Consider the following 26,039-nt stretch of genomic DNA (forward strand, 5'->3'; position numbering starts at 1 on the left):
GTCTGTTTGTAGTACATTTAAACAATCGCATATAAACATGTCAGAAATCATCCAAAAATCACTTCATCTCACGCAACTCAAAAAAACCCCACTGTCATTCTGCCCTGAACTTTGCTTGTTTCAGGCCTTCCAATGTGCAAGATACTGAACATGTCCCATCATTGTTCTGACTCAAGAGTACTTTCCTGTTTGTACACCAAAAACCTCAGCATTCTAACTACCTGAGCCATTTCATTCCTGTAATGTGGGTTATCTTTAAGCCAGGCCAGACTATATTTCTCTTTACATATTTGAAGAAATCTTCAACTATTTTCACTATTCACTATTAACAAGGATATTGTGTAGTAGTTACTTTCTCATTCAATTCTAAACAACTTGCAATTTAATAAACTAAAACTGATTCAAATAAACTTACTAAAGAATTCAGCTTTCCTGAGAGCTTCCTGTTGAAATCTTGTTTCAATTACGTCGAAAACTTTATAGAAAGCAGTATTGGATCCTACCTATCTTTTGAATATATAGGGAGATAGGTTCAAAAATTGTTGTGTTTTAACAGTGCCTCCAGTCTAATAATTAATGTTTTAGTATATAGCATTGATTACGCCAGCCATTAAATTTAAGGAAGATAAAGAATGGTTTGTAGTAATAAGCATGCATTCATACTGGTGCTTGAAAAGTACCTAGTAAAAAGTCATGCAGAATCCTAGAAGGATACGGTGCAGAAACAGGTCTTGTGGCCCACAGAGCCTTTGCCCATTAATACTCTTCACATGTTTATAGTATCAGGTTGCTTTGCTTTATTGATAATAGTATATTTTGAAGAGACTTTTCAGAAGCTCTTTTTTTTAAGGTCAATTGTTTTACGAGATGATTAATTATGTTGAGCAGCTGTGCATTGCAATACTTCCAAAGGTAGAATTCCTGTCTCAAAATTGCATGCCTTGGGTTGCATCAGTTAGTACCAACATAGTGGACTCGATGTGGTGTCAGAAAGAACTGGAGAATATGTACCCAAAAGAAAATCATGTAGTTATTACAGGAGCAGACCCTGTCGATGTTTATTCATCAGTCCTATCCCACTGTCTTTTCAGCATTTCTACAGCCGACTTTTAATACCATTCCATCAACAGCAAACCACAATCCAATTGTTGCAGAACATTAATTTTCATTCAACTTGTTTTAGTGAAATTGATTGCTGTTGAAAATTATCCCACCCAATAATCTAGTATGTTTTATAGTCTGACTGTCAAGCAGTCTTATCTGTGCATTCTGTGATCCCTGATGTGGACTAATGCCAAAACTTCACATTACTTTGCATATTTTTAAGCATGTTTATCAAAGTATTGGACTTAGAGATTTCTTTACTGATTATTTTTTCTCCTTTCCAGTACACCCCCAGTATGAGAGCAACCTACCTTGCAGTGAGCGAAGAACCTTCCAGAATTTATGGAAATGTATTTCCTGCTTAACATTTCTGCTGATCTTCATAGCAGTGTTCCTAATAATAGCCTAAAGTTTTACTTAACAAAAAGAGTGCTCTGGCCAAAACTCCCTGATTCAATGAAGTTTGATGGGAGCAGTAAAGAACTGTTGAAGATTGATGCTGGCGGTTTATTAACATTTTTCTGAAATGGTGTTGAAAATTACTGTTACTCTGAATATTTGTAACTACTTCTGAAAATATTGCATGTTTTTTTACATACCATTATTGGAGCTGGGTGCACAGCAGATATGTGCTTGGAAGATGAATTTGAATGGAGTTTCATTTAGCATCTGATATAAGGAGTACTTTGTAACAGATGCTATTTTTAAAAAGTCAGTTTGAACTGAATATGTAAGGTGTCTACATCAAAGTTTGATGCATTTAATTCTAGAGCTTCAATCATGTGACTGACCTCACAATACCGTTAAAACTGTGATTTATTGTATTCTTGAACAGGGTGCACAATAGATGATCAAACATTGCATTTCCAAGAAAAGAAAAACTAATTTAAGCTGATCATGGTATAGACAGTGGTTAGGAATCTCACATCTTTTGAGTCAAAGGAGATGAGATTGGCAAATGAGTCTTGAAGCAAGAGGAATAAGAAATATGGAACTTAAAAAAAAACAAGTAAAAGCTCTCGACACGTGATGTCTTTTAGGGCTGACTCTGCCACAAATTTTCTTCAATGAATTTAGTTAATGCTCTTTTATTAGAAATAGTGCTACCAAATTTCCACACAGTCAATTCTTAACACTGGCACTATTTGTAATGTGTATCTTTTGATTATATAATCATATTCTGAACTTGCTGAGACAGCAACAGAAAGCTTTCTTTCTAATAAAGGAGCTTTGGATTCCAGATTGAAAATTCATAAAAATATTTGTATTAGTTTCTTTCTTTAAAACAATTTGACAATATCTCACCAAATTGTATTTGCCAATATGCTTATTGTAGAATGGTAAGTGGCTTTAGATCTCTTTCAAGCTTGATCTCTATTCTAGAGTTGGAGGAGATTTCCCTTACTGTTAGCCTGGATTTTTCAGCAGAAATAACAGTGATACTAGATGCATTCACGGTCATTATACAATGAAAACGTAACTTCAGCATTTTTGTAAATGCAGTGCAGAAATTTCAATGTAGATGTAATTGATTTAAGACCACATCATAACTTTAATGCTAAAGTGGCTGTCACTGGAATAAACAGGAGCTTTCCAAAAGCTGCATTAACTTGGAATAGCAAGTTCTGATGAGGGGTCTCAGCTGCCTGACCTGCTGAGTTTTTCCAGCATTTTTTAAGTGTGTTACGATGAACTTGAACTGATGTCTTCTACTTGCAAAGTTCACATGACTTCAGATTTTACAACCCAAAGCTTCCTGTGTTCCAATCCTGCATAATCAATGAAGATTATTGACGAAGCTTTTATGGAAGGAAGTCTCAGATGACAGCAGAGGTTCAGGTTAACAGATTTTTAAATGCTTACGAATTGTAATGTCTCCTCATTCAGTTCTTAAATGGTTTATTAGTTTTAAATCATTTTTAAGATGGCCTGTTTCCGTGCTGTGATTGTTATATGGTTATATATATAAAACTAGCACAGAGAACTATGAAAAGATTTTTGGAATTGTGCATGTAGAACTGACCAAGAGGTATTTTCACCAATCCAAGAGGGTATCAGCAGTGGCTTTATGGCACAGGAGGAATTATGTGAATGCCAATAATGATTAAGTTGGCAACCACTATGATACGTAAAGTAGGACTTCTAGTCATGATGCAAGTCCTGCACGCCTTGATGCGAAATTAACCATGAAACAGAGGTTTGATGAATGTGGGACCATTTCAGGCAAGCAGCCTCACCACATTATCAAATGTGACTGGAAGATAGCAGTCAGCAGTACATGGACATTCCTAATAGATTCTTAGTTAATAAATTTTTACCCATCTCTAGCAGAGCCTATTGAGATCCATCATATTTAATTCACTGATTCCCTAAAATTCTTGGGAGTAATCTATGGAACCCAATTGAAAGTAATTAAACATGAACCTGGCACAATAACACATCAGGAGACAGTTTCTTAAATGTAATGATCTGTTCCAACACGTTTCCAAACTTCAGTGCAGATTGGTGAAAAAATATCCACAGTGCTTAGGTTTTACATGACACTCCAAATTGGATGCAGCCTCCATCTGGATGAATGTTGGGTGACGAAGGTTACCCACAGATATAACGGACCAGCAGGACCAAAAGGGAAGATACAATCGTGAGATGTCAACCTAACAAACGATGAAGGATTGTGAAGTTGACGCCATGGTTCCGAGTGAGACAGTGCAGTCTTTATCTGCAGATATGACAAATATTGTGCCAGTATGTTGCACATTACTGTCTTCTCTTCCAGGCAGGACTGACCTTTGTTGACTCTGGCAAAAGTGGATGAATCTAACCTGACAGGCTGTGGTCCGTGGAGAATCTGAGGAAGGAAAGGTTGTTATGGGCAATACTGTTGGATAACAGCAAGTAGCACCTGTATTTGGAAAGTGGGTGGCAAGTTGCTTCATTCCTTTTGTCTCCATCTCTTCCTGCCACCATCCTTTTCTTAGGAAACAAACATTCATTGCAAGAATTGATACCCTGATTGCAAAATTGTAAATGAAAATTTATTAATTACCTTTTCACTAATTTGTAAAATATTTGTCATTTTAAAATAGCATTATACTGAGTAAAAAACAAAAAGTTAATAATAATCATGTTTCAAAGTAATAACTTGTGCAGAATTTTAACAAAAACGTCCTTCAGAAAAATTAGTCTTTCTGCTCCATCTGCATGCCCATCGCTGCTGCAGTTAAGTAATAGTCAATTAAAGGGAACTCAGTGAGAGGTTTCACATTACATCCAATGATCTTGGCCTGAATGGATAGCTTGCGTGACCATCAGCTGGAAACTCCCAAATGCTCAAAGGTGCCTGTCAGAGGCACAGCAGCTGTGCCATAAATCTTTCAGACATGCTGGTGGCCAAGGCAACACTTGCCCCCTCTCTTCATTCCAGTGGCTCATTGGGCACCGAACTTCAGCTGAATGATATTTTATACTTGGTTAATAATCCTTGTGAGCACAGGTGGCTCTCTGACATTTCTAAAGGAAATGGCCATCTTGCTCCATGTGAGTATGGCAAATGTAGAGTACCTTTAAGTTTGTCCCTTGTCATCAAGGGGAGATGTACTGTTTGGATGTTCTGACTAAATTTTTATACTTTAAATCTATGCAAGAACAGTGAAAGGTTTTTACAACTCCTGAGATCCATCACAGCTGAATTGTACAAGAAATTGATATTTCTTTCAGGTTATTGCATCGGTAATATTTAATGCATTATAACGTGTAAATTTCACATAATTGTAAAACCCAAGCAACCTCAATTCTCTTTTCTCCGGTCAGTAAGTTCTCTCATTGCTAGTCCATGCTCCTTGACAGAATGGAGTTGGTATTGAATCTGCCACCACTTCGCATGCCAACTTGAAGATCATATTATGCCCAGTATTTCATATTCTCCTAAAGTCACTGGCTCTTTGGGTTCACCTCATTAAAGAATATTCAAAGTACTTATCAATCTCCACCTTGGAATGTATTCAGTGAAAGATTTTGAAAGATTGACAAACTTCTGATAGGGAAACTTCAAATCTCAGTTTAAGTGATTGTGGGAATATTCCACGTGGTTTTAGACTCTCTATCTAGATAAAACAGCTTTTCAATATCCACCCAGATAATCTCTCTCTGAATGATGTATGTTGTGATAAGTATTATTGACTGCCTTGTAGAAGAAAGAGCCATTTGCGCTCAAATGCTTTCATGGAACAATATCCCCATTCCAGGAATCACTTCAATAATTCTACGCTGTACTAACTCAAGGCAAATGTTTCTTTGCTTGGACAAAGGGAATAAAACAACATACGACAACTAGGAGACATCTCAATCTGCATAACTTTTTCTTCCATACTCTAACCCACTTGCAATAAAGGTCAGCAAACCATTTGCTTTGCTGATCACTTACTGTATCTGGGATCTATCCTGTTGATCCTTTTTTGTGTGCTCCAAGTGTTAGCAGTAGAGAACACTGGAAGGTATGCCACAGAGTATTCAGGTTTTTATCCTCAAACTTTTTGCTTGAAGAACTGCACAAAGTAAGTGAGCAGTTTTTTCCAGGCCACCAATGCCTGCTTATTGGCTTCTGATGACTGCACAACTCACAGTACTTTTCAAAAGTCTTATATTGCTTAAGACTTTTGCATGTTCTGTAGTAATCTTTTGTATTACACTGTACTACTGCTGTGAAAAAAATCAAATTTCATGACGTGAGTGATGATAAACCTGATTCTAATATGCAACTCTATTGTGGACTGAGAGTGTGAAGGGGGCAGGGAGAGGGGAATCCATGGCTGGTAAAAGGGGAAGGACGAGAGGAAGGAGCGGGAAGCACAAGAGAAGCATTCCATAATGATCTATAATGCAAATGTTTGGGATCAAATGACCTTGCCTGGTGTCTCAGGGTTGGGTGTATTGGCACCTATTCCATTCCCAACCCTGGCACTCCTTTGCCAATTGTCCCACATATCTCCCTTGGCCTCCACTCTCACCATTCCCAACATCCTTTGATCCTGACAGATTTACAAACTCACTCTCTGCTCCACGTTGACAAATACAGTACTGTGCAAAAATCTTAGGCACTCTCGCTATACATATGTGGCTAAGGCTTTTGTACAGTCAGTGATATTAAATCTGATTCAGATTCAACACTGGGCCATTATCTTCACTCATCAAAAAAAGTGGTCTGCTGAATTGTGTTTGGTGTAGACATTTTCTTAAGCTACCATATTTGCATGTATTGGCTTCAATTAAAAGAGCTGCAGATGGAAGTGCTTTATATACTTGATCAAATGATATGGGATGTAATTTACTTACTTGAAATTCACCTTCATTAGATCCTTACCAACATTGCTAAGGAATATTCTCATATGCAGTTGTGTGTCTGATGAACATAACTCTTGTACATATGTTCCAAAGCAAATGTTATGTAATCACACTTGTAATTCAGACTGCTTTGAGTTGAGCCAACAAAGAAATAACAATTGTCGAACTAAGTGTTATAAATCTTATTTTGATTGAAGTCAGCAATATCTTGCGGCACACTTTAATTGTATTATTTTATATTCCCCAATAATTAGTGAATATAAGATGATCTTGTTGGAATTAAGTCATTCTTTAAACAGCAGTTCATTTCATGTCTTTATTTGTGTCAGAAATAGATAAAACATTGATAATCGTTGACTCTTCACAAAAGGAACTCTTAAATTGAAATGAGTAAAATATGGTGAGGTTAGTCAAAAGATTAAAGTGAAAACCTCTTGTATATTTCCCAACAAACTCAAAATTCAGTCAGGGTTATCTGTATTGGTAGTGTTGTTAAGCCCCGTCATCCTTCTGGGGCGTAGGCAGCTGATAGTAGCTCACCAGAGTCCTCTGTCCTGGGACAGTCTGTCAAGTTGCCTCTAGATATAGCCCATCTTCTTGGTGTATCTTCCTCTCTCACAATAAGGTCGCTGAAGCTTCTGTTGATGATTCGATAACTCTGGGTTTTTAGCCTCATGCCCAACCCTCCTCCTTTTGCAGCCGGGCTTGGGACTGTTCATGGTAGAGTTTGTATTTGCCACATTTGAATGAAGCTATCAATTGTATGTGTTTTTTTTGGTTTATTACATACTTTTAAGGTTAGAAGCAATTAATTCTGATGTATTAAATTCAGTATTGTGCCAAATACATTACTGCAGTGCAAGAACAGGTCTGGTTGAATGTTCTTGTGTAATGGCATCGGTGAATTAAAAATAGTGAGAGACTGACTAAAATGCAGAACCTTGAAGCTAACATTATAAAATGGCTAATAGATATCATATCAATCCTTTTCTTGCACTGAATATTGTATAAGATCAAGATCTAAATCTGATTTAATTCATTGTAGAGTGTAATTGTTTTTGTCTTTTTATTCTTCCTTTAAGCACAATTGCTCAAAAGTGCTTCTTTGCCTTCTCCCTTTTGGTTTTGTCTTTGTATTCCATAATACTGAAATAAAGTGCCATTTTCAGCATGATCTACTAAGCACAAATTAATGGATTTATTAGATGTCTTCAAGGTATTTTGTACTGTGCAGTTGGAATAGATAAAACATGTTTCTCTTCTGAACCACTGTTTAACTGAAAAATTACCATGCAAGGCTGGACTGCAGTATGATTTTTCTCATTATGTAAAGTTTTATCACTTGCTGTGTGTACAAAATGCAAGAAAACCATTTTAAATTTTGAATTCTGAAATAAGAAACAGAAAATACTGAGAAAGTAACACATGTTGAGGTAGGATGCTGAGCATTTCCCTTTTATAACAACACACACAAAATGCTGATAGAACACAGCAGGCCAGGCAGCATCTATAGGGAGAAGTGTTTTTGTGTCAGATTTCCAACATTTGCTGTTTTTTTCATAAACTTTCAGTAAGAAATTGATTTTTGCAGACTAACACTGAAGCATTATTTCTACCATATGGATAGGAGAAGTATTTTTGTTATGATGAATTCTGAATACATGAATTCTGCCATTTCCAATGAAGTTGAAGATAAAAGTGCAAAACGCAATCTCGCTGTCAAATAAACTGTTGAATGCTTTAAAATAATCCCAAAACAAAATTGTTCAACTTGTTAGATTTCATTAATATTCATTTGACCTGACTATTAATTTGTGAATTAAATCTGGTTCAGGGATCAGTTTGCTTATCATTGTGAACTATTAAGTATTACGTATTAAAATAAGATGTATTCACTCTGTTCTGCTTTTGGATAGAAGCAAGTTGAGTTTCAATGACAATTGTCACTGAGCAATATTTAACTGTGATGTGAGATTCTTATTTACACTGTAATAAATTTCATTTCAGGAACTTTTTAAATGGTAATTTTTTTGTAAATGTATTTAACTGGATCAAAATTGTTAGTGTATTCTATTTGGATATTTTCATTTCCCTGCAAAAACCACAGTTTCTGAATGAACACAAATATACACAATAAATACTGAATTTTCAAAAAGATAGTGTTTTTGTTATTTTAAGTTTCACATTGTTAATAGATGACCTTTGTTTGTAATACGTACTGTTAAAATGGTTTCTTATTAATTAAGTTCTAAATCTTCAAGAAGGATATTCTTGTTATCTCTCCTGTAATTTGGCCTCCATGATGGAGCAGATTATGATTTTCTATCTAAAGAGAATTATTATTCTCATTATGCTTCTTTCCCGGCAATGTGAGCAGAAAGACTCTTGATGTTCTGACAGAGAATCTTAAAAGATTTGTTTGTATAGCTTTTGCATGTTTGCTTTGAAAGGAGGCCTAGAAGAGGAGAAATTTGCTTCCTTACATCATCAGGTACCACTCTTCCTTACCTTTGGAATTTCAATGCATTTGTCATGGAAAAAATACTCTTTTAAAACCAAGACCTCTCATTGTTCAAAAATACTTTAAAGAACACAAAAATTAACCAAGGTATGAATATTATTAATCAAAATTATACTTTAAGTTTATTTTCTTCTAGTCATTTGATTAGTTCATCTATAAAATGTAACGAGAGAAAGTACTGACAATTTTACATTACCTTGGGCAAGAACTTGATGTTAATAATGCAACAACTGCATAGAAAATAGGCACACATCTTTAGCAAGTCCATCCCTGTCAAGTTAGTAGTAAGTACCAGGTTGATCATAAGTGAGGTGAGAGCTTTGCTCAATGTAATATCCCCATATTATTGGCAGTAGGGAAAAGGCATGGCTGACCATGAAATATCCTTAAGATTGTTCAAAAGTATGACTGCTAACTATGCATTTGCTTGGCAGCCTGTCATTCAGTCAAGACCAATTTGGTGATAGTCTTTGACATTTAAAAATATCAATCATTTAAAAGTTTAAATGATTAAACTTTACACATTTAAAGACAAAGTTAAAGTTAACATAATTCAAATCTGAGAACTTCTTGATACAAATTCCTCACACCTACTTCAAGTCGTTGAAATCAATAGATCCACATCTTTATGCAGTTATATTCAGCAGTATCATCGATAAGTTTGCAACATACTACTGGAGTCCCATGAGTAGAATATCAGAGTGACTCAAGAAACTGCCAATTTGAAACTCACTGTTAACTGGAAACGTCATCAGATCTGTGTGAATTTCCCAGAAAGTGTTGGCTTAATATAGCTTAGTTCTTTTCCAAAATTGTGTTATGGCTACAGGTATTAGATTTGTCCAATTTTATTTTTGTTTTACTTTCTTGATTTAAATTTAAAATGTTTGAGACACATCTCTTGACCACAACAATTGCAGCTACAGTTATTTTAGTTTAAAGCATAACTAATTGTTGCATTTGGCAAAAAAAAATGCAATACATAAAAGTCTTGTTTCAGTTTGCTCTGCAAAACCATGAAAGCCTGCTCTCTGAATGATCATTTCACCATCTCTTTTCCTTTTGCTATGGTTTGCTGACTACAGATTTTCTTCTAATCATCTAGTTTTCTCTCTGGCCCCATATTTATATATTTCTTTGTTTTGACCTTGCATTGTAACAACAGTCTCCTCAGCTATCTTACTCTGTCATTCTTAGAAATATGTTTTACATATGCTGTACTATCCCTGTTTTGTAGATTAAACTATTCCTGATCATCCTTGTTTACTTTTGTGCAGTCCAAGCTGCTACTTGAATGGGACCCTCACAGGAATTATCCAACATTGTGCCACAGATCAGTTGTTCAAGTGGCATGGTCCTCTGAACATTTCAATCCCTCTCAATCAATATTCTCCCTTTCACTTACTTCTTTACTTTGTTATCATGTTCCTGTTACATTTCATATACTTGTAGCTCTTATAGATAGTGGGGTCAAGGGATATGGGGGAGAGGGCAGGAACGGGGTACTGAATGTGTATGATCAGCCATGATCACAGTGAATGGTGGTGCTGGCTAGAAGGGCCGAATGACCTACTCCTGCACCTACTGTCTATTGTACTGTCCCAGATTATCTACCGTCAGCACACCACCACAGTCCAAACTAGTGCCCTGACCTTTAGTCTAGAAGTTTCAATACTTCAGTACATTTTCAATTAATCATTCCTTTATTTAAATAATGATCGTCCATGACTTTCTGCTGTGATAATAATTTCCATTTCTGTTAACAATATTTACAACTATATTCCATCACAACAACAATATTAGCACACCAAGACACAGCAGAAACAATTTAAGGTAGCCTTAACATTCTCTTTTTGATTCATTTACTAATTGTACAGGTTTATAAATTGAGCAAATTAGATCATGCAATCATTCCATTTTATCCTCCTCCTCGTGTTCTAATTTACAGAATTAATTCAACAGATGCTGTTGATGTCAGCCTCGGGACAGTAGTATTTTTAACCTTGAGACAGAAGGTTGCACCTGAGATTCATTTTCTTGCAGGCACTCACAGTATACACAAAGAAACAATAGAATAAATGAAAACCCACATGCAAGATGGACAAACAACCAATGTGCAAAAGGCAACAAACTGAGACCTTCAAAGTGAGTACATTGATCGTGGGAACAGTTCAGTGTTGGGGTGAGTGAAGTTATTCCCTCTGGTTCAAGAGCCTGATGGTTGAGGTCTAACAAATGCTCCTGACCTGGTGGTATGGATCCTGAGGTTCCAGTACCACCTTCCCGGTGGCTGAAGCGAGAAGCAGTGGTCTGGATGGTGGGGGTGCTTGATGGATGCTGCTTTTCTGCAATAGTGCTCCAAATAGATGTGAGTGTTGTGTAGGGCTTTACCCATGATGGACTGGGCTATATCCATTACTTTTTTGTAGTCTTTTCCAGTGAAGGGCATTGGTGTTTCCATACCAGGCTGCAATGCAAACAGTAAGTATACTCTCCACCGCACACCTATAGACGTTTGTCATTGTTCTAGATGACATGCTGAATCTTCACAAACTTCTAAGAAAGTAGAGGTGGTGTTGTACTTTCTTTGTAATGGTACTTGTATGTTGGAGTCAGGACAGATCCTCTGAAATGATAGAACCATAGAACACTACAGCACAGTACAGACCTTCAGCCCTCCATGTTGTGCCGACCCATATAATCCTTAAAAAAAGCACTAAACCCACACTACCCCATAACCCTCCATTTTTCTTTCATCCATGTGCCTGTCCAAGAGGCTTTTAAATACCCCTAATGTTTTATCCTCCACCACCATCCCTGGCAAGTCATTCCAGGCACTCACAACCCTCTGTGTAAAAAACTGACCCCTGATGTCTCCCCGAAACTTCCCTCCCTTAATTTTGTACATATGCCCTCTGGTGTTTGCTATTGGTGCCCTGGGAAACAGGTACTGACTATCCACCCTGTCTATGCCTCTCATAATCTTGTAGACCTCTATCAAGTCCCCTCTCATTCTTCTACGCTCTGAAGAGAAAAGCCCCAGCTCTGCTAAGCTTGCTTCATATGACTTGTTCTCCAAACCAGGCAACATCCTGGTAGATCTCCTCTGCACCCTCTCCATAGCTTCCACATCCTTCCTATAATGAGGTGACCAGAATTGAACACAATAATTTAAGTGCTGTCTCACCAGAGATTTGTAGAGTTGATATTTGTAGAGATTATAATATTGAGGAACACCAATGAATCAAAAATTCTCCACCTCTGATCCCCTGATGAGGCCCTGGTCTGAGTCTTTGTGTGAAATAAAGGATTCCATGGCACTAATGAAGAAAACTGAGCAATTCTCTGAAATCTCTCTCAATTAACTCCTTAAACAATGCAAGCAAAGAAATTGTTGGGTTATTATTCCAAGAACCAAATCTCAGGGTTGTTTATGATATACATACTTTGATAATAAATAAACTTTGATTGCTTCTGAGGTGCCTTGGTGGCCATATTAGCAATGGTTTTCTGCAATGGCACATTTTTTTGAAAATAAGATGTAAGATGGATTTGGATGCTGTTGCTATTAAATTCTAATGCTTGTGTAGTGAAATACTATTGCAAACTGGATAGAGTTTACAGCTTTATATATATTAAAAACTATCTTTTTTTTACAACTACCTTTTATCCATTGAGAGTGTCAGTGCTGAACCCTCAAGTAAGTTGGTTGCTATTTTGAATTACTGCAGTTGCCTATGCTGAATATTTCCTTACAGTGATATTAGGTCAGTAGTGCAGAATGCTGACCTGTCAGCAATATTCTGACTGAAATGTTGCATGATTCACTGTGATATACAGCATGGAGAGATTGAAGTGTATCCAGCACCTTACAGAGAAGAAAACATAGGAAGTTTTTGTTACCAATAAAGTAGATTCTAAGCAAACATAACAATCGAACACTTAAAACAATCAAGCCATAATTCTGGCCTCTCACTTTATCTGATAAAGGATCTTCCTCTCATTTCTGACAGCTCTTCCATCTCTGTTAACTAAGTGTTTAAAGCAATGACTTTCTAATCTGCAACAATTCTTTGTCCTTAGTTTGTAACTCACTGCAGATTTTTAAAAAATTCCTGCATTTTTCAGATGGGAAGGCAGGGGAGTTAGCAATTCTACACAGATTTCCAGAGGTTACTAACTGCCCACCCCTACAATCATAAATAAGTACACTTGCCATAACCTATCCATGGCCCATTTCTGACATGGCTGGATTTAACCATTATATTGATCGTTAATGTAGATTTGGTTAGTATTTATTGCCTAATTGAACATAATTTTGATATAACAGAGTTTAGTTTTGAACATAGTGTTGCTGGTGTGCAGATCCTAAATTTCGACCCAGCAACCATGAAAAAATGATTATATATTTCCAAGTGAGGATGGTGTTATTTGAAAGAGAACCTGTAAATAGCGTTTTTTCCCCGTGTGCCCACTGCATTTAACCTAATGCTAGGAACCTTTGGTTTGAAAATCGGAAACTCGTAAATTTTGTAGATGGTGCATGTTGTATCCAGGATGCGCCAGTGATGGAGGATGTTGGTGGTAAATAAAGTAGTTGATGGGGTAGATTTGACCTAGAGATGTTGAATCCTCGGCAACTGTTGGAATTGGAGCAGCAAGTGGAGAGAATACTATTATATTGTCAATGTTGAAATTGTTTCATGAATTCGCTAGATGATATCTGGCGCAACAGGTAAGTTTCAACAGTGCGCGTACTGTGCAGTGCCGTTTCTCACATTTAGTAAAGTTGTAACCTCCAAAATCCTCCCGCTTGTCTGGAATTTCGAGGTACAAGGCAAAGGTTATGCTTATTTGTCATTGGTTGGTTCATTGCAAGCACTTACTGGTTATTTTAGAACACTCCAAATTATTGTTCCCAATCTCACCCCCATCTTGATACCTTCTTAAGTGATATTTGTACTCCTAAATTTCAGGTGATTTATTTCGTAAATCTAATTTCGTTCCCGTTGGTAGTTCACCTTTCCAGCCTAGGTAATCACTTTTGGAATATCTTCATTTCTATCACCTCAATTCACCTTTAATTTGGAAGTTCCACAAAAGGAAAAACAGATTTTGGTTTTGACCACGTTGGATCACCCCGCACTGCTTAACGCCAGCAGCAGGAACCCCGCAGGGCAGCGAGTGTCCGGGAAATGCGTCTGGAAGCACGTGGTCCCGGGAATCCAGGCGCCTGCGCGCAGACCCTGTTGCTAGGATACCGTAAACTAGTCGAAGCGAAGTTTTCCCCTGGCCGCCGAGTAGGGCTTTCCATCCCAGGTAAGAAGCCGAGGACTGGAGAGGTCGCCGCTCAGCAGGCGGGCGGAACCGTGGCCGGTAACGGAAAGGTGGTTTTTCTTGCATCAGCCTGGGTAAAATAAAATACTACAATCTCCCCTATCAACCTCCCGCCCCCCGGCTTTGGGCCTTGCTGAAAACCATCCTCCTGTGGACGCAAATGTAAAATTATATCTTATGTTGTTCTGTTTTTCTACATTAATTTATCAACCTTATTGTTCATCAGATTCCAACACCGGTAGCCTTTGCGTTCCTGCTTCTCAACCTCCAGCACCTTTCACCATCTTCACCCTCTCATCTGCTTCCTTAATTCCATCTGCCTCCACATCACCCACCTGTCTCTGCCTTCGCAACCACTCCTCCGCCCCCTCACCTGCCCCTCATCCTTCACTACCCCACACTTCTCCACCCCCCCCCCCTCACCTGCTCCTCATCCTTTACCACCCCACCAATCACCCTTTGCCCCAGGTCATTTCTCCTCCCACTTTCCCTGCCACGGATGCTGCTCCACCTGCTGAGTTACAACAGTAGATTACATCTTGTTAGGTTTGTTTATCGTTTTCTTTACACCTTCAGTTTGTTGAAACACCTTAAACAAATGTTTTTTTGGAGCTTGTGCAAAAATCCTATCATCAAATTTTGCAGCAGACGTTTTGAACTTGTGACTGATGGCTTTAGGTTAGGTACCAAAATTGTATTTGCTCATTTTAGTTCATTTAAAATCTTTCACAATATTGAATTCTGTATTTAAAAAAAAAATTTGGATGCCAATGTAGGCTAAACTAAAATATTATTAGAATTATGCTTTTGAATTTGATTAGATTACAGATATTGGACAGAAGCTGAATGGAATTGTTTAGGTTAGTAGTCTTTTTTTTGCTTACATTACAAATTCACTAATATCTGCAACAAAACTTGGCAGACCGGGGAAAGGCGAACACCCTGGACAAAATCACTCATCATCACTCTCTCCAGGAAAGGCAGCTTTCAGCAGTGCCAGAATGACAGAGCCATAAGTCTTAACAGCCATACAAGCAGAGTGATATTGAAAGTCATCTTGAACAGAGTGAAACCACAGGCAAAAGAAATCATCGCCGAAGAGCAGGCTGGATTCAGAAGTGGAAGAAGTACAACAAAACAGATATTCAGCCTCTGAGCACTGTGTGAGAAATGCAACCAACATCAACAGGACATCTTCCACGTGTTCGTGGACTTCAAGAAGGCATTCGATAGGGTGTGGCATGATGCACTCTGTGCCACAATGAAGAGATACAACATGGGCTGGAAGCTGATCCAGACCATCAAGCAGCTCTACATCCAAACTAGCAGTGCGGTACTTGTTTAAGGCACAGTTGGAGAGTGGTTCCACACTTCACCAAGAGTCCAACAAGGCTGCCTCCTTTCACCCACGCTGTTTAACATTTTCCTGGAGCAAATAATGACGGATACCCTGGAAATCCATATCGGAACAGTCAGCATCAGAAAACAGATCATAACCAACCTTAGATTTGCCAATGACATTGATGGGCTGGCAGGAAGACAGGACGAACTGGCCTGCCTTGTGAACTGTCTGGATGGTACAACTAGCAGATACGGCATGGAGATCAGCACAGAGGAAACCAAACTGATGAGAAACAGTGAGAATCCAATCATGACAAAAATCACAGTCAGTGGACAAGAACTAGAGACTGTCAAATGGTTCAAGTATCTTGGCGTCATTATCAACCAAGAAGGATCAAGGCCTGAAGTGCTTGCAAGGATAGCCCAAGCAACATCAACACTGGCTAAACTAATACCAATCTGGAGAGACAATAACATTGCTCTCAGATCCAAGTTAAAGCTCCTGCATGCAGTTGTGCTCTCCATCTTCTTGTATGAATGTAGATCGCGGAGTTTGACCACAGAACAGCAAAAGAAGATCCCGGCAGTAGAAATGAGATGCTTCAGAAGACTTTGTTATCTGCTGTGCAGACCATGTCTTAAACGACGAAGCACGATGAACCATCACCCAACACAGGAGACACTACAAAGATCTACTATATCCACAGTAAAGAACAGGAAACTGAGATGGTATGTCCACATAAGACCAAGTGGACTGTCAAAGACCATTCTTCAGGGAACGGTGTAGTGGAAAAAAAAGGGGCAGACAAAGGAAGAAATGGACAGATGACATTGCAGAGTGGACCAGAGGGAGCTTTGCTGCAACCTAGGCACTCACCCACAACCATGAGAGATGGAGGAAATTGGTGCAGTTCTCATCTGTACAGTGCCCCTATGAACCTGGCAGGTTGCGGAATCTGTAAATGCAGCCGTAACAAATTAACCTGTTGTTAAAAGCCTTACCTAAATGTGCTAAATACAATCAAATTTTAAATTTAATTATGCAACTGAGTTGAGCGGAAATGTCAATGGTAACTATGCATCTGACATTGTAGAACAGTACAGCACAGGACAGGCCCTTTGGCCCACAATGTTATGCTGAACTAATTCATAATCAAATATACAACTAAACCAATCTCTTCTGCCTATACAATGTCTATATCCTTCTATGTTCTTTGCATTCATGTGTCTATCTAAACTGCTCTTAAAAATCCCTAATGTATTTGCCTACACCAGACACCAGAAAAAATCTTGCCCCTAATGAGACCTTTGAAATTACTCCCTCTCACCTTAAGTGCATGCCCTCTGGTATTAGACATTTCAACCCTTTGACAAAAATGATACTGTCTGTCTACTCTATCTATGTCTCTCACAATCTCATAAACTTCTATCAGATCTCCCCTCAACCTTCGCCACTCCAGAGAAAACAACCCAAGTTTGTCCACCCTCTTGTTATAGCATAGCGTCCTCTTCTCCAGGCAGCATCCTGGTAAACCTCTTCTGCACCCTCTCCAAAGTCTTGACATCCTTCCTATAACGGGGTAACCAAACTGTATGCAATACTCTAGATTCAGCCTAACTAGAGTTTTATTAAGCTGTAATGTAATCCCCCGATGAACACGCGCACAAATGCTGATGGAACTCAGCAGGTCAGGCAGCACCTATGGAGAGGAATTTCTGTCAACATTTCATGCTGAGACCCTTCATCAAGACTTTTGAAGACAATATCTTGACTAATAAGGGCAAGCTTGCCATATGCCTTTTGAACTACCCGATCAACTGCGTAGCCACTTTCAGTGAGCTATGAACTTGGACCCAAGATCCCTCTGCCCATCAACATTGTTAAGCATCTTGCTTTTAACAATGTACAGTCTCTTTACGTTTGACCTGCCAAGGTGAACATTTTACATTCAGCCAGGTTGAACTCCATCTGCCATTTCTCTGCCCATATCTGCAACTGATCTCTATCATGTTGTATTCTTTGCCAGTATTCTATGCTATCCATAACACCACCAATCTTTGCATTGTCTGCAAACTTATTAACTCACCTATCTACATTCTCATCCAGTTTGTGAAATATATATCACAAACAACAGAAGTCCCAGTACAAATAGATTTCTGTGGAACACCACTAATCATAGACCTCAAGCTAGAATAAATCCCTTTCATTACGACCCTCTATCTTCCATGGGCAAGCCAGTCCTTAGGCCACACAGCCAATTCATCATTGATCCCATGCATCTAAATCTTCTGAATGCGCCTTCCATGTGGGACCTTGTCAAACACCTTACTAAAGTGTAAGTAGACAACATCTAAAGCTCTAACTTCATCAATCACCTTCACCAACTCATCAGAAAATTCAGTCAAGTTTACAAGACACTACATGTTCCGCGCCATGCCATGCTTGCTCTCCCTAATTAGGCCATGGATTTTTAAATGTTCATAAATCCTATCCCCAAGAATTCTCACCAGTATTCCTTACCAATGACATGAGACTCACCAGTCTATAGTTTCCAGGATTATCCTTGTTTTCCCCTTGAATAATGGAATAACATTAGCTACTTGCCAGTCTTCCGGGACCTCATCTAGAAAGGACACAAAGGTGATACGTTAAAGGATAATTTGTCCGGTCGAATTGCTGGAAATTAGATACTTTTAGGTGATTAACTGGTCTTTGTCAAGTACTATTGAGATGTGAAAGGATAATTTGTCCTGATGACACGGAAGAATTTAGATACTAATCGCACACATTGTTCTTGGGTGGATGACCTTTGCTTCTGCTTTAGATGCTGAAGTATTCTCTGTCTCGTACTATCACTGTTGCCAGACGTGACTGTGGGGGTAGCTAAAAATTATATCTTGCATACGTGACTGACGTATGCATACTGTATACATACATACTGTATGTTATTAATTGTACCTGTAAAGCCCTATAAAAAAGGACTGTTCCTTTGTTCGGGGAGCATTGCTTGACAGGGCTTCGCAAGCACTGCAAAGTTTGTTTAGTGATCCTCCAAAAAGCTTGTATTGTACTTGCTTAAATAAAGAACCGTGGCTATCCACAGAAGTTGGCGCATTGCATTTGTATCAAGTATGTAAGAATCTCAAGAAAATGAACTGACAAAGGCGCCAGTAATCTCTTGTCTCTCTTAATAACCTGCAGTAAATCCCATCAGACCCAGGGGCCTTATTCCACAAGTTATTTGAGTGCACCTCGTAACCAAATGGAAATGCCACACTTTCTAATACTTTGAAATATGCTGTTATTTTAATGGTGTTTTTACGAATTTGAAATAACATTTTAAGAATATTAACATTGAAATTGTTTCAATGAAGCCATTGGGCACCCAAGGTAAGCACAGTATTTTTGAAAGGGGCCTTTAATTTTACGATGATGATAATTTCATAATTCATTGGTGAGCCACCTAATCAATGAGGCAGGGAAGATACAAGAATTGCAGATAATAAATTGTGACACACATTATGAAATGAGGGATAATTAATTTAACTTGCTTATAGTGATCAGCCACTCCTTTTCACATGATTCTTTGCTTGCCTCAATGTGAACAGAGCACATGTCTATCCCAGATATACTCTGAAATCTAAAGGCTGATAATGTACATACTGTATGTTATTTATTATAGATGGTGATTGAGAGTACAACTCTTAAAGTATACCTTCAGCCTTTTTCTTCATCAATTTCTGAAGAAAATAAATTGTGAAATGTTTACGTGTGAAAGATTAGTCTTTCAATCCTAATATCTTGAAACAGTCAAATCTCTTCATTAGACAAACAAAAGCATTTTATTTTATTGTGAAAAGTATCAAAATGGATTTTGGATTTTTAGTGAGATGTTTGAATTGTTTCTCTCTTGCATTCATCATATAATGATCTAATGCTAAACTGTGTCCTTTAAGTCAGTAAGTCAACAGTCTAAACTTCATAGTTGTACATTTGTGAAAGTGTTAGGGAGAACACTAAAGAGCAATCATTAATATTTTGTACTCTTGTGAGATAATGATACCCTGTGATATCCAATGGAGTATTCTGATGTTCCACTCTATTCACATCCAGGGAAATATCAATGAGCAGAAAATTTCTTTGTGAAAGAATAGGCTCCATGTTCATTATGAAGATCCTATGAGAAGTGAGAATTCTCAAAAAGTTGGAGAAAAATACTCTATATTCCTCCTGACTGATGAATAGACAAAATTGTACACCAGGTTACATACGATGTGAAATCTTGTACGTATTGGTCCTGACAGTAGATAATGAATAACATAGTCAGTGCGAGATGTATTTGATCACAAAAAAACTATAGGCTTATTTGGTATAACAATTTAAATTTAATTTGCAATGCTTTTTTCTACTGTATTACAAGGAATAGAAGTACTGAGAATGGGAGCTGGAGGAATTGATTTTAAAAAAAACTCCTGATGTTGTACTAAATGATCACAGTACACTCAGTTAAATTGGTAACTAGTTAGAGTAACATGTTACTTTGTTTTGTTTCAGGCATCATGGAGATTGTATATGTTTATACCAAAATACGAAGTGAATTTGGCCGACAGTGCAACTTTTCTGATCGCCCTACAGAGCTACAGACTGATATTGTCCCAGATCCAACGTTAGCAGAAAATTTCATTGAGAAAAATCCAGTTGATATGTTTGTACAGGTTTCAGAAGACATGTCGGAACACGAGGTAGAATTGAATGTAGTATTTTAAATGTATATAACACTCCTGATATGTCAGCAAGGAAACGCTTTCTACATTTTTCACCTATATGAATAAGATGAACCAAAATCACAGATTTTGGAGCATTCTCGTCTATTAGCAGCTACTTGTGTTTAAGGGTGCATCCAACTAATGATTGGATATTATTCCACATACAGTATTTTTACATAGCAAGCTAATCGGGATAAATTATATGGATCAGGAAATAAACTATAAAATACTGGCACCATTAGAAAACTGTTCACAAAGTTATGGGAAAAGAAGTTGCAATGCTTATTTATCAGCTGATGATTGCTTTGCTTCTGCACTAACTCTGTCCACCCCCCAACAAAAATGTCACTAGTCTCGCCAGCCTAGTATATAGTCAAATATATGTACTTTTACTTGAGATATGCTGATTTCCAAGTTAGCAGATTGCAGAACTTTTTCTTGATGAAGGATAATATCCTCTGTATTTCTGCTCTCCATTTCATAAAAATATTGGTAGTAGTATTCATTAATTGAAACATCTGTATAAAACTTATTTGAAGAATTTCAGCATTTTTGGGAATGTTATATAAAGGCAATATTAGGAAGAATCATTTTTATTGTTTTATTAGAAGAATGTGCCTTTGGGATGAGATACAAGACGCATTTCTTTGGACGAGCTGAATTTGGAAGATAAAAAGTTGTAGTCTTCTTATAGCATATTTCTATGGCAGAAAAAGACATGTTTTATTAGCTCTTCCCATAAATTTCTCAACCTGTTCACTTACTATCTCAATGATGATTTCAAATATATGACCCTTTGTCATTCAACGATAACAGATTTTTTTTCAAAAACAATAGTTTTAAGGTACTATATATGCACTTGTATTTCTCTTGTTATAGTCTTGTTACTTTACCTTTTTTTAATCTCACCTATTGTTCATGGATATATCTTTACTGATTTATGTTGTATCTAAATTCCTGAATTTTTACTGTTTTAAATGGAAGTTCTAATTTAATGGCAACATTTATTACTTCCCTACCTGCTTCAACAATAACTTACATTACTTTTAAAATTTTAGAAAAATAAAGAAACCAAAGAATAGTTTAGTGCTTTGTGAGGTTTTGTTTTCCTCCACAAAATAACTTTATTTCCAAGTAATGGATGAGGTCTTTATGACAGAGAACTAGGTAGACATCTGGTACTAAGTGGTGCTAATTCAAATTAAATTACTTTATGCTTTTGACTACTTTTTTTTCACTTTCTTTCTATCCATTTTAAGGTAAATACAGAACATATTGCAACCGAGATTCGAGGGATTAACCACGTTGAGGGTGGTTGGCCTAAAGATGTAAACCCAAATGATCTGGAGCATACCATGCGTTACCGAAAGAAAGTGGAAAAGGATGAAAATTATGTCTACACACTCATGCAGCTGAGTGGAGTAAGTGATATAAAAAGGAGACTTCAGTTCAAAATAGTATATTCTAGATACTCTGAATACTTCAACATATATCAGTACAATAAAGTTAGCACAGATCACAGTGCTCATGTCAAATATCTATTATCTGTTTGGTGTATTCTAACTCAGTGGCTCATTGCTTGTGTACATTTAGCTTTTAAATTCTTTCTAGTAAAGTTATTGGAAAATAATCAGTAGCAATAATGGTTACTTAAGCTGCTAAGTATTAGATTTAAATGTGTGACAAGTTAAGTGCACAATTGATTTATATATACATACATCCATTTTATGAAAGTAAATGATCACTTAAGCACACTTTGTGACTTCTATTAACCCAATGGCAGAGCAAAATCTGGTAGCCACTTGGTTCCTTGCAATTATTATGTGTATCTTGCTTAAAGTTGTTGCTCAGTTTGTATATATGCAACTTCTTTCAATCTTTCCCCCCATCCTCCCCAACCACACAAAATTCACACCCAATTCAGCGTGCCCTAAAACAATAGAACAGAGGTTCCCAGCCTGGGGTCCACGGACCCCCCAGTTAATGGTAGAATTCTGTGGTATAATAAAGGTTGGAAATCCCTGTAATAGAATGTGGATGAGCCTTTAGTATCTACAAATAAATGTTATGATCTTTTTTTAAAAAATTAAAGCACTGTGACAAACTGGGATATAATGTTCTCTGGCAGTCTGTGTAGACCAGTATTTCTCAGCCCTTTTTGGGTTACTGTCCCTTTGGCTCCCTGACCACATCTCTCTTTCCAGCTATTACATAAACATTACAAAGAGTTTTGATTTATGATGTATAGTGAAAGAAAATAGGAACTGTAACTTCAAAGCTGTGACAAATAATTACTAAAATTATTCAAGAATATTTAAAGCTACAACTAAAATAATTTCTTCATTTAATTACAGTAAAAACAATTTTTGTCAACAATTTTTGAGTGCACATTAGTAATTCTAACTATTCACTACTTCATTGCTTTTACACCTTTCAATGAGATGGATGGGCTTGGTGCAGTGATATCAGCTTCTTGACATCAGGCAGAATACCACTCAGAAGGAGTCTCATCCACCTATTCAGTAATATTTGGTCTGTTTTGTTGCTTTGAATGAAGTTGGGCGACTGCACCCCAAAAACTAGGATGTTGGAAAGGCAATTAAAAACACCTTTATCAGGCTAGTGGCATTGTCGCCAGCTCTCAGACTCAGGGAAGGCAGAGCGATAGTGATAGGAAAGCTGATAGGGGGATGGATGAGATATTATATGGCTGCAAAAGGGAAGCCAGGGTGGTGTGTTGCCTCCCAGGCATTAAGGCCCAGGATGTCTCAAAGCAGCTGCAGAGATTCTCAAGAGGAAGGGTGAGCAGTCTGAGGTCATGATGCTCATTGGCACTAATGACGTGGGTAGAAAGGGGGAAAGAGGCCCCTGTACAGTGAATATTGGATGTTAAGGAAAAGGCTGAAGAACAGAACCCCTGGATTACACCTAGTGCCACATGCTAATCAGGGCAGGAATAGAATGATGATACAGATGAATGAAAGGCTGAGGAAGTGGTGTAGGGGTCAGGGTTTCAGATTTCTGGATCATTGGGATCTCTTCTGGGGAATGCATGACCTGTACAAAAAGGACAGTTGACACCTGAACCCAAGGGAGACCAATATTCTTGTGGGCAGGTTCGCTGGAGCTGTTGAGGAATGTTTAAACCAAATTGGCAGTGGAATGGGAACCAGAGCGATAGGGCTGAGGATGGAGCAGTTGGTATGCAAGTCAGTGCAGTGTGTAGTGAGACTGTGACGATGATAGGGCAAATTTGCAGTTGGTAGGATGAGGTGAAGGGTAGCATGGGGGCAAAATTGAAATGGGTGATAAATGCCGGACTGAAAGTGCTAAATTTCAATGCGCGCAGTATACCGAATAAGGTAGATGATCTTGTAGCACATTTAGAGATTGGCAGGTATGACATTGTGCACCTATAGCAAATTACTGTAGAAAATTCAGAGTTGTTCAGAGGTAGTTGTTGTTTGGGATGTAAAAATCCATCCTTTGAATGGTGGAGATTTGCAAAAGAACTTAAAAGTTGAGCAGAGTAACAAAAAAGTTGTGTGGATAGTTATAGTTGGCAGTAGGAATATCAGTTAAATAAAATTAATTCAAAACTGTACTGTGAAATGAATATTTTCAGGAGTTGGAAATTGACTGTCCACTCCATTTTTGCAGATCACCTTCCCTTCCCTACTGCAGCCCACCTGCAGGAGTTACATTCTTCCCTAATTTGTCTGCTTCTTATTTAGAATCTAAAGCAGTAAAACAAAGTATTCAAAAATAAAATGATTTTAGTGTTTTTAATAATCACGTGCTTCAGGGAGGCCAAGAAAATAATTTTAAAAACAAACAAAAAGGCTTGATATTATTGGCCCATATGGTGTTGTTTGCCACCCACTGCAGGTTAGCTAGTTGGAGCAGTAAATCAGCTCATTTCAGACTTCCACTCTTGCATATTGCAATACATGAGTCAGGAATGAGCCAGAGCTCTGATGCCAGCACATCTGACCATCTGCTCTGCTGCTAGACTCTAATTTGAATCCAGTAGCAGAGTAACTTGTCATGGTTGGTGTATGGACTTGCTTTGAAGCAGTCCTTCAACTTTACATTAGCCAGTACAAATGTCATGCTGACATATGGAGTGTGGTTCTATAAAATTGGAATGTTGATTTAAATTGAAGCAGTAAATATTTTTTTATTAAAAAATTAATTACATTATCTTAATTAATTTCTATCACATGTGCTTACATCTAAATATATTTTAAGTTAATATTTTCAATAACTTTTGTGTTTTAATACTTAAATCTTTTTCATTTGTCTTTTGTACTTTTGTTAATCAGAGACACTTAGAAAGTTACATAAGCCTACGATTGTAGTGAGCTGATCCTTGGGTGGAGCCAGGCATCACTGCCACTCACTGAGAGCTCTACCTCATGGTGTGGAAGCCTGGAGAATTATTGTTGTCATGGGCTGCAACTTTTGATTGGGGAGTAAGTTCAAAGACTGTCTCAGATCTAATATAATCCAACCCATTAAATTTTCCATCTGTCTGATATGATTTTTTAAAAGCTTAAATCAATATCACAGGGATTAGTTTTGAAGCTTTCTTCAGGTAGTTTCAATATTGTCAATAGAATTGATTGCTAATAGACAGATAGCAAGTAACAAGTAGAAAGGACGATTTAAGTATATGTCAATGTGCTTGTCCTCAAAGAGCTAAATGTTCCACACATCAAATACTACACAGCACTGAATTTTGTTTTTTAAAACAGTTAATGGACCACTGCATTAAACAGAATAATGCTATCAATATTTATGAGGAGTATTTTGAAGATAAAGAGGAATCTATGGAATCAATTAATGAACCACCTTCTGCAAAAACCATAAATGTTTTCAGGTATTTTTCATTTTTAGGAATTCTGTAGATCTCTCATTAGGTAATTTTAAATAAGCATGCATGATAATTCTTTGCAATTTCTAAATATGCGTGTATACTAAAAATTAAAGTGAAATATCAAAAAAGATTTACTAACCTTACTCATAGCTCTTCATAATTTTGAATATGAAAAAAAGAAAATACCATTTTCAACCAATAACACGTTTATTCATCTTCCATGTAATCATCTACTCTGTACTGAGAAGTCTTTTCAGTTTTGTGACTGGTTTAACAGGTTTGTTCCTCTGGCACACCCAAAATTAACAGTAATAGGTAACATTCATGTCACCAATTTACTTTAATATTACTGTGTAACACCTTAATGGTAATATACTGCAAGATGTTTTAATTCTCTCCATCTATCCTGGAAAGAAAGGTAACACCATGGCTGGTCTGATTGATTTTTGGCAACAAGGTTCTTTGTGCGTATATGAAATTGCATCTGAGACACAATGGATGCTTTCAAAAGGGTCATCCTTACTGAAGTGCAAATGTCTCACTCATTGTTTCTTACCAAGGTTCACACAAAAAAATTCTCCCTGAACACATTGAACAGATGTAGGTAGCGTTGCATTTTCCATGTTCATCTTTCTAATTGTACTGATTGCAATGATCACCGTTGCACCTGTAGCCAGGAACAAATGGTTTTTGCAAAACACTAAGTCAGCATAGTGTTCATCACACCAGCTCCTCTTGAACTTGAAGTAA

At 37.5% G+C, this 26,039-nt stretch overlaps 2 protein-coding genes across 6 annotated transcripts in view; both read left to right on the forward strand.

The window, feature by feature from the left end:
- Nucleotides 1-8,589, forward strand: part of ttyh2 (tweety family member 2) — a 119,157-nt gene extending 110,568 nt beyond the window's left edge. For all 3 annotated transcript variants that reach the window (XM_059948562.1, XM_059948561.1, XM_059948564.1), the window contains one exon: nt 1,389-8,589. In XM_059948562.1, coding sequence (XP_059804545.1) covers nt 1,389-1,469 — 81 coding nt within the window. In that variant the 3' untranslated portion in view covers nt 1,470-8,589. The remainder of the gene's footprint in view (nt 1-1,388) is intronic.
- A 5,623-nt stretch (nt 8,590-14,212) lies between these two features.
- Nucleotides 14,213-26,039, forward strand: part of dnai2b (dynein, axonemal, intermediate chain 2b) — a 39,899-nt gene continuing 28,072 nt past the window's right edge. For 2 of the 3 annotated variants that reach the window (XM_059948567.1, XM_059948565.1), the window contains exons 1-4: nt 14,213-14,284; nt 20,199-20,386; nt 21,670-21,831; nt 25,168-25,292. In XM_059948567.1, coding sequence (XP_059804550.1) covers nt 20,204-20,386; nt 21,670-21,831; nt 25,168-25,292 — 470 coding nt within the window. In that variant the 5' untranslated portion in view covers nt 14,213-14,284; nt 20,199-20,203. Of the gene's footprint in view, nt 14,377-20,198; nt 20,387-21,669; nt 21,832-25,167; nt 25,293-26,039 lie in introns of all 3 variants that reach the window. The other variant, XM_059948566.1, reaches the window with a different exon arrangement.

This window comes from Hypanus sabinus, chromosome 23 (assembly GCF_030144855.1).
Source record: "Hypanus sabinus isolate sHypSab1 chromosome 23, sHypSab1.hap1, whole genome shotgun sequence".
Classification (NCBI taxonomy): domain Eukaryota; kingdom Metazoa; phylum Chordata; class Chondrichthyes; order Myliobatiformes; family Dasyatidae; genus Hypanus; species Hypanus sabinus.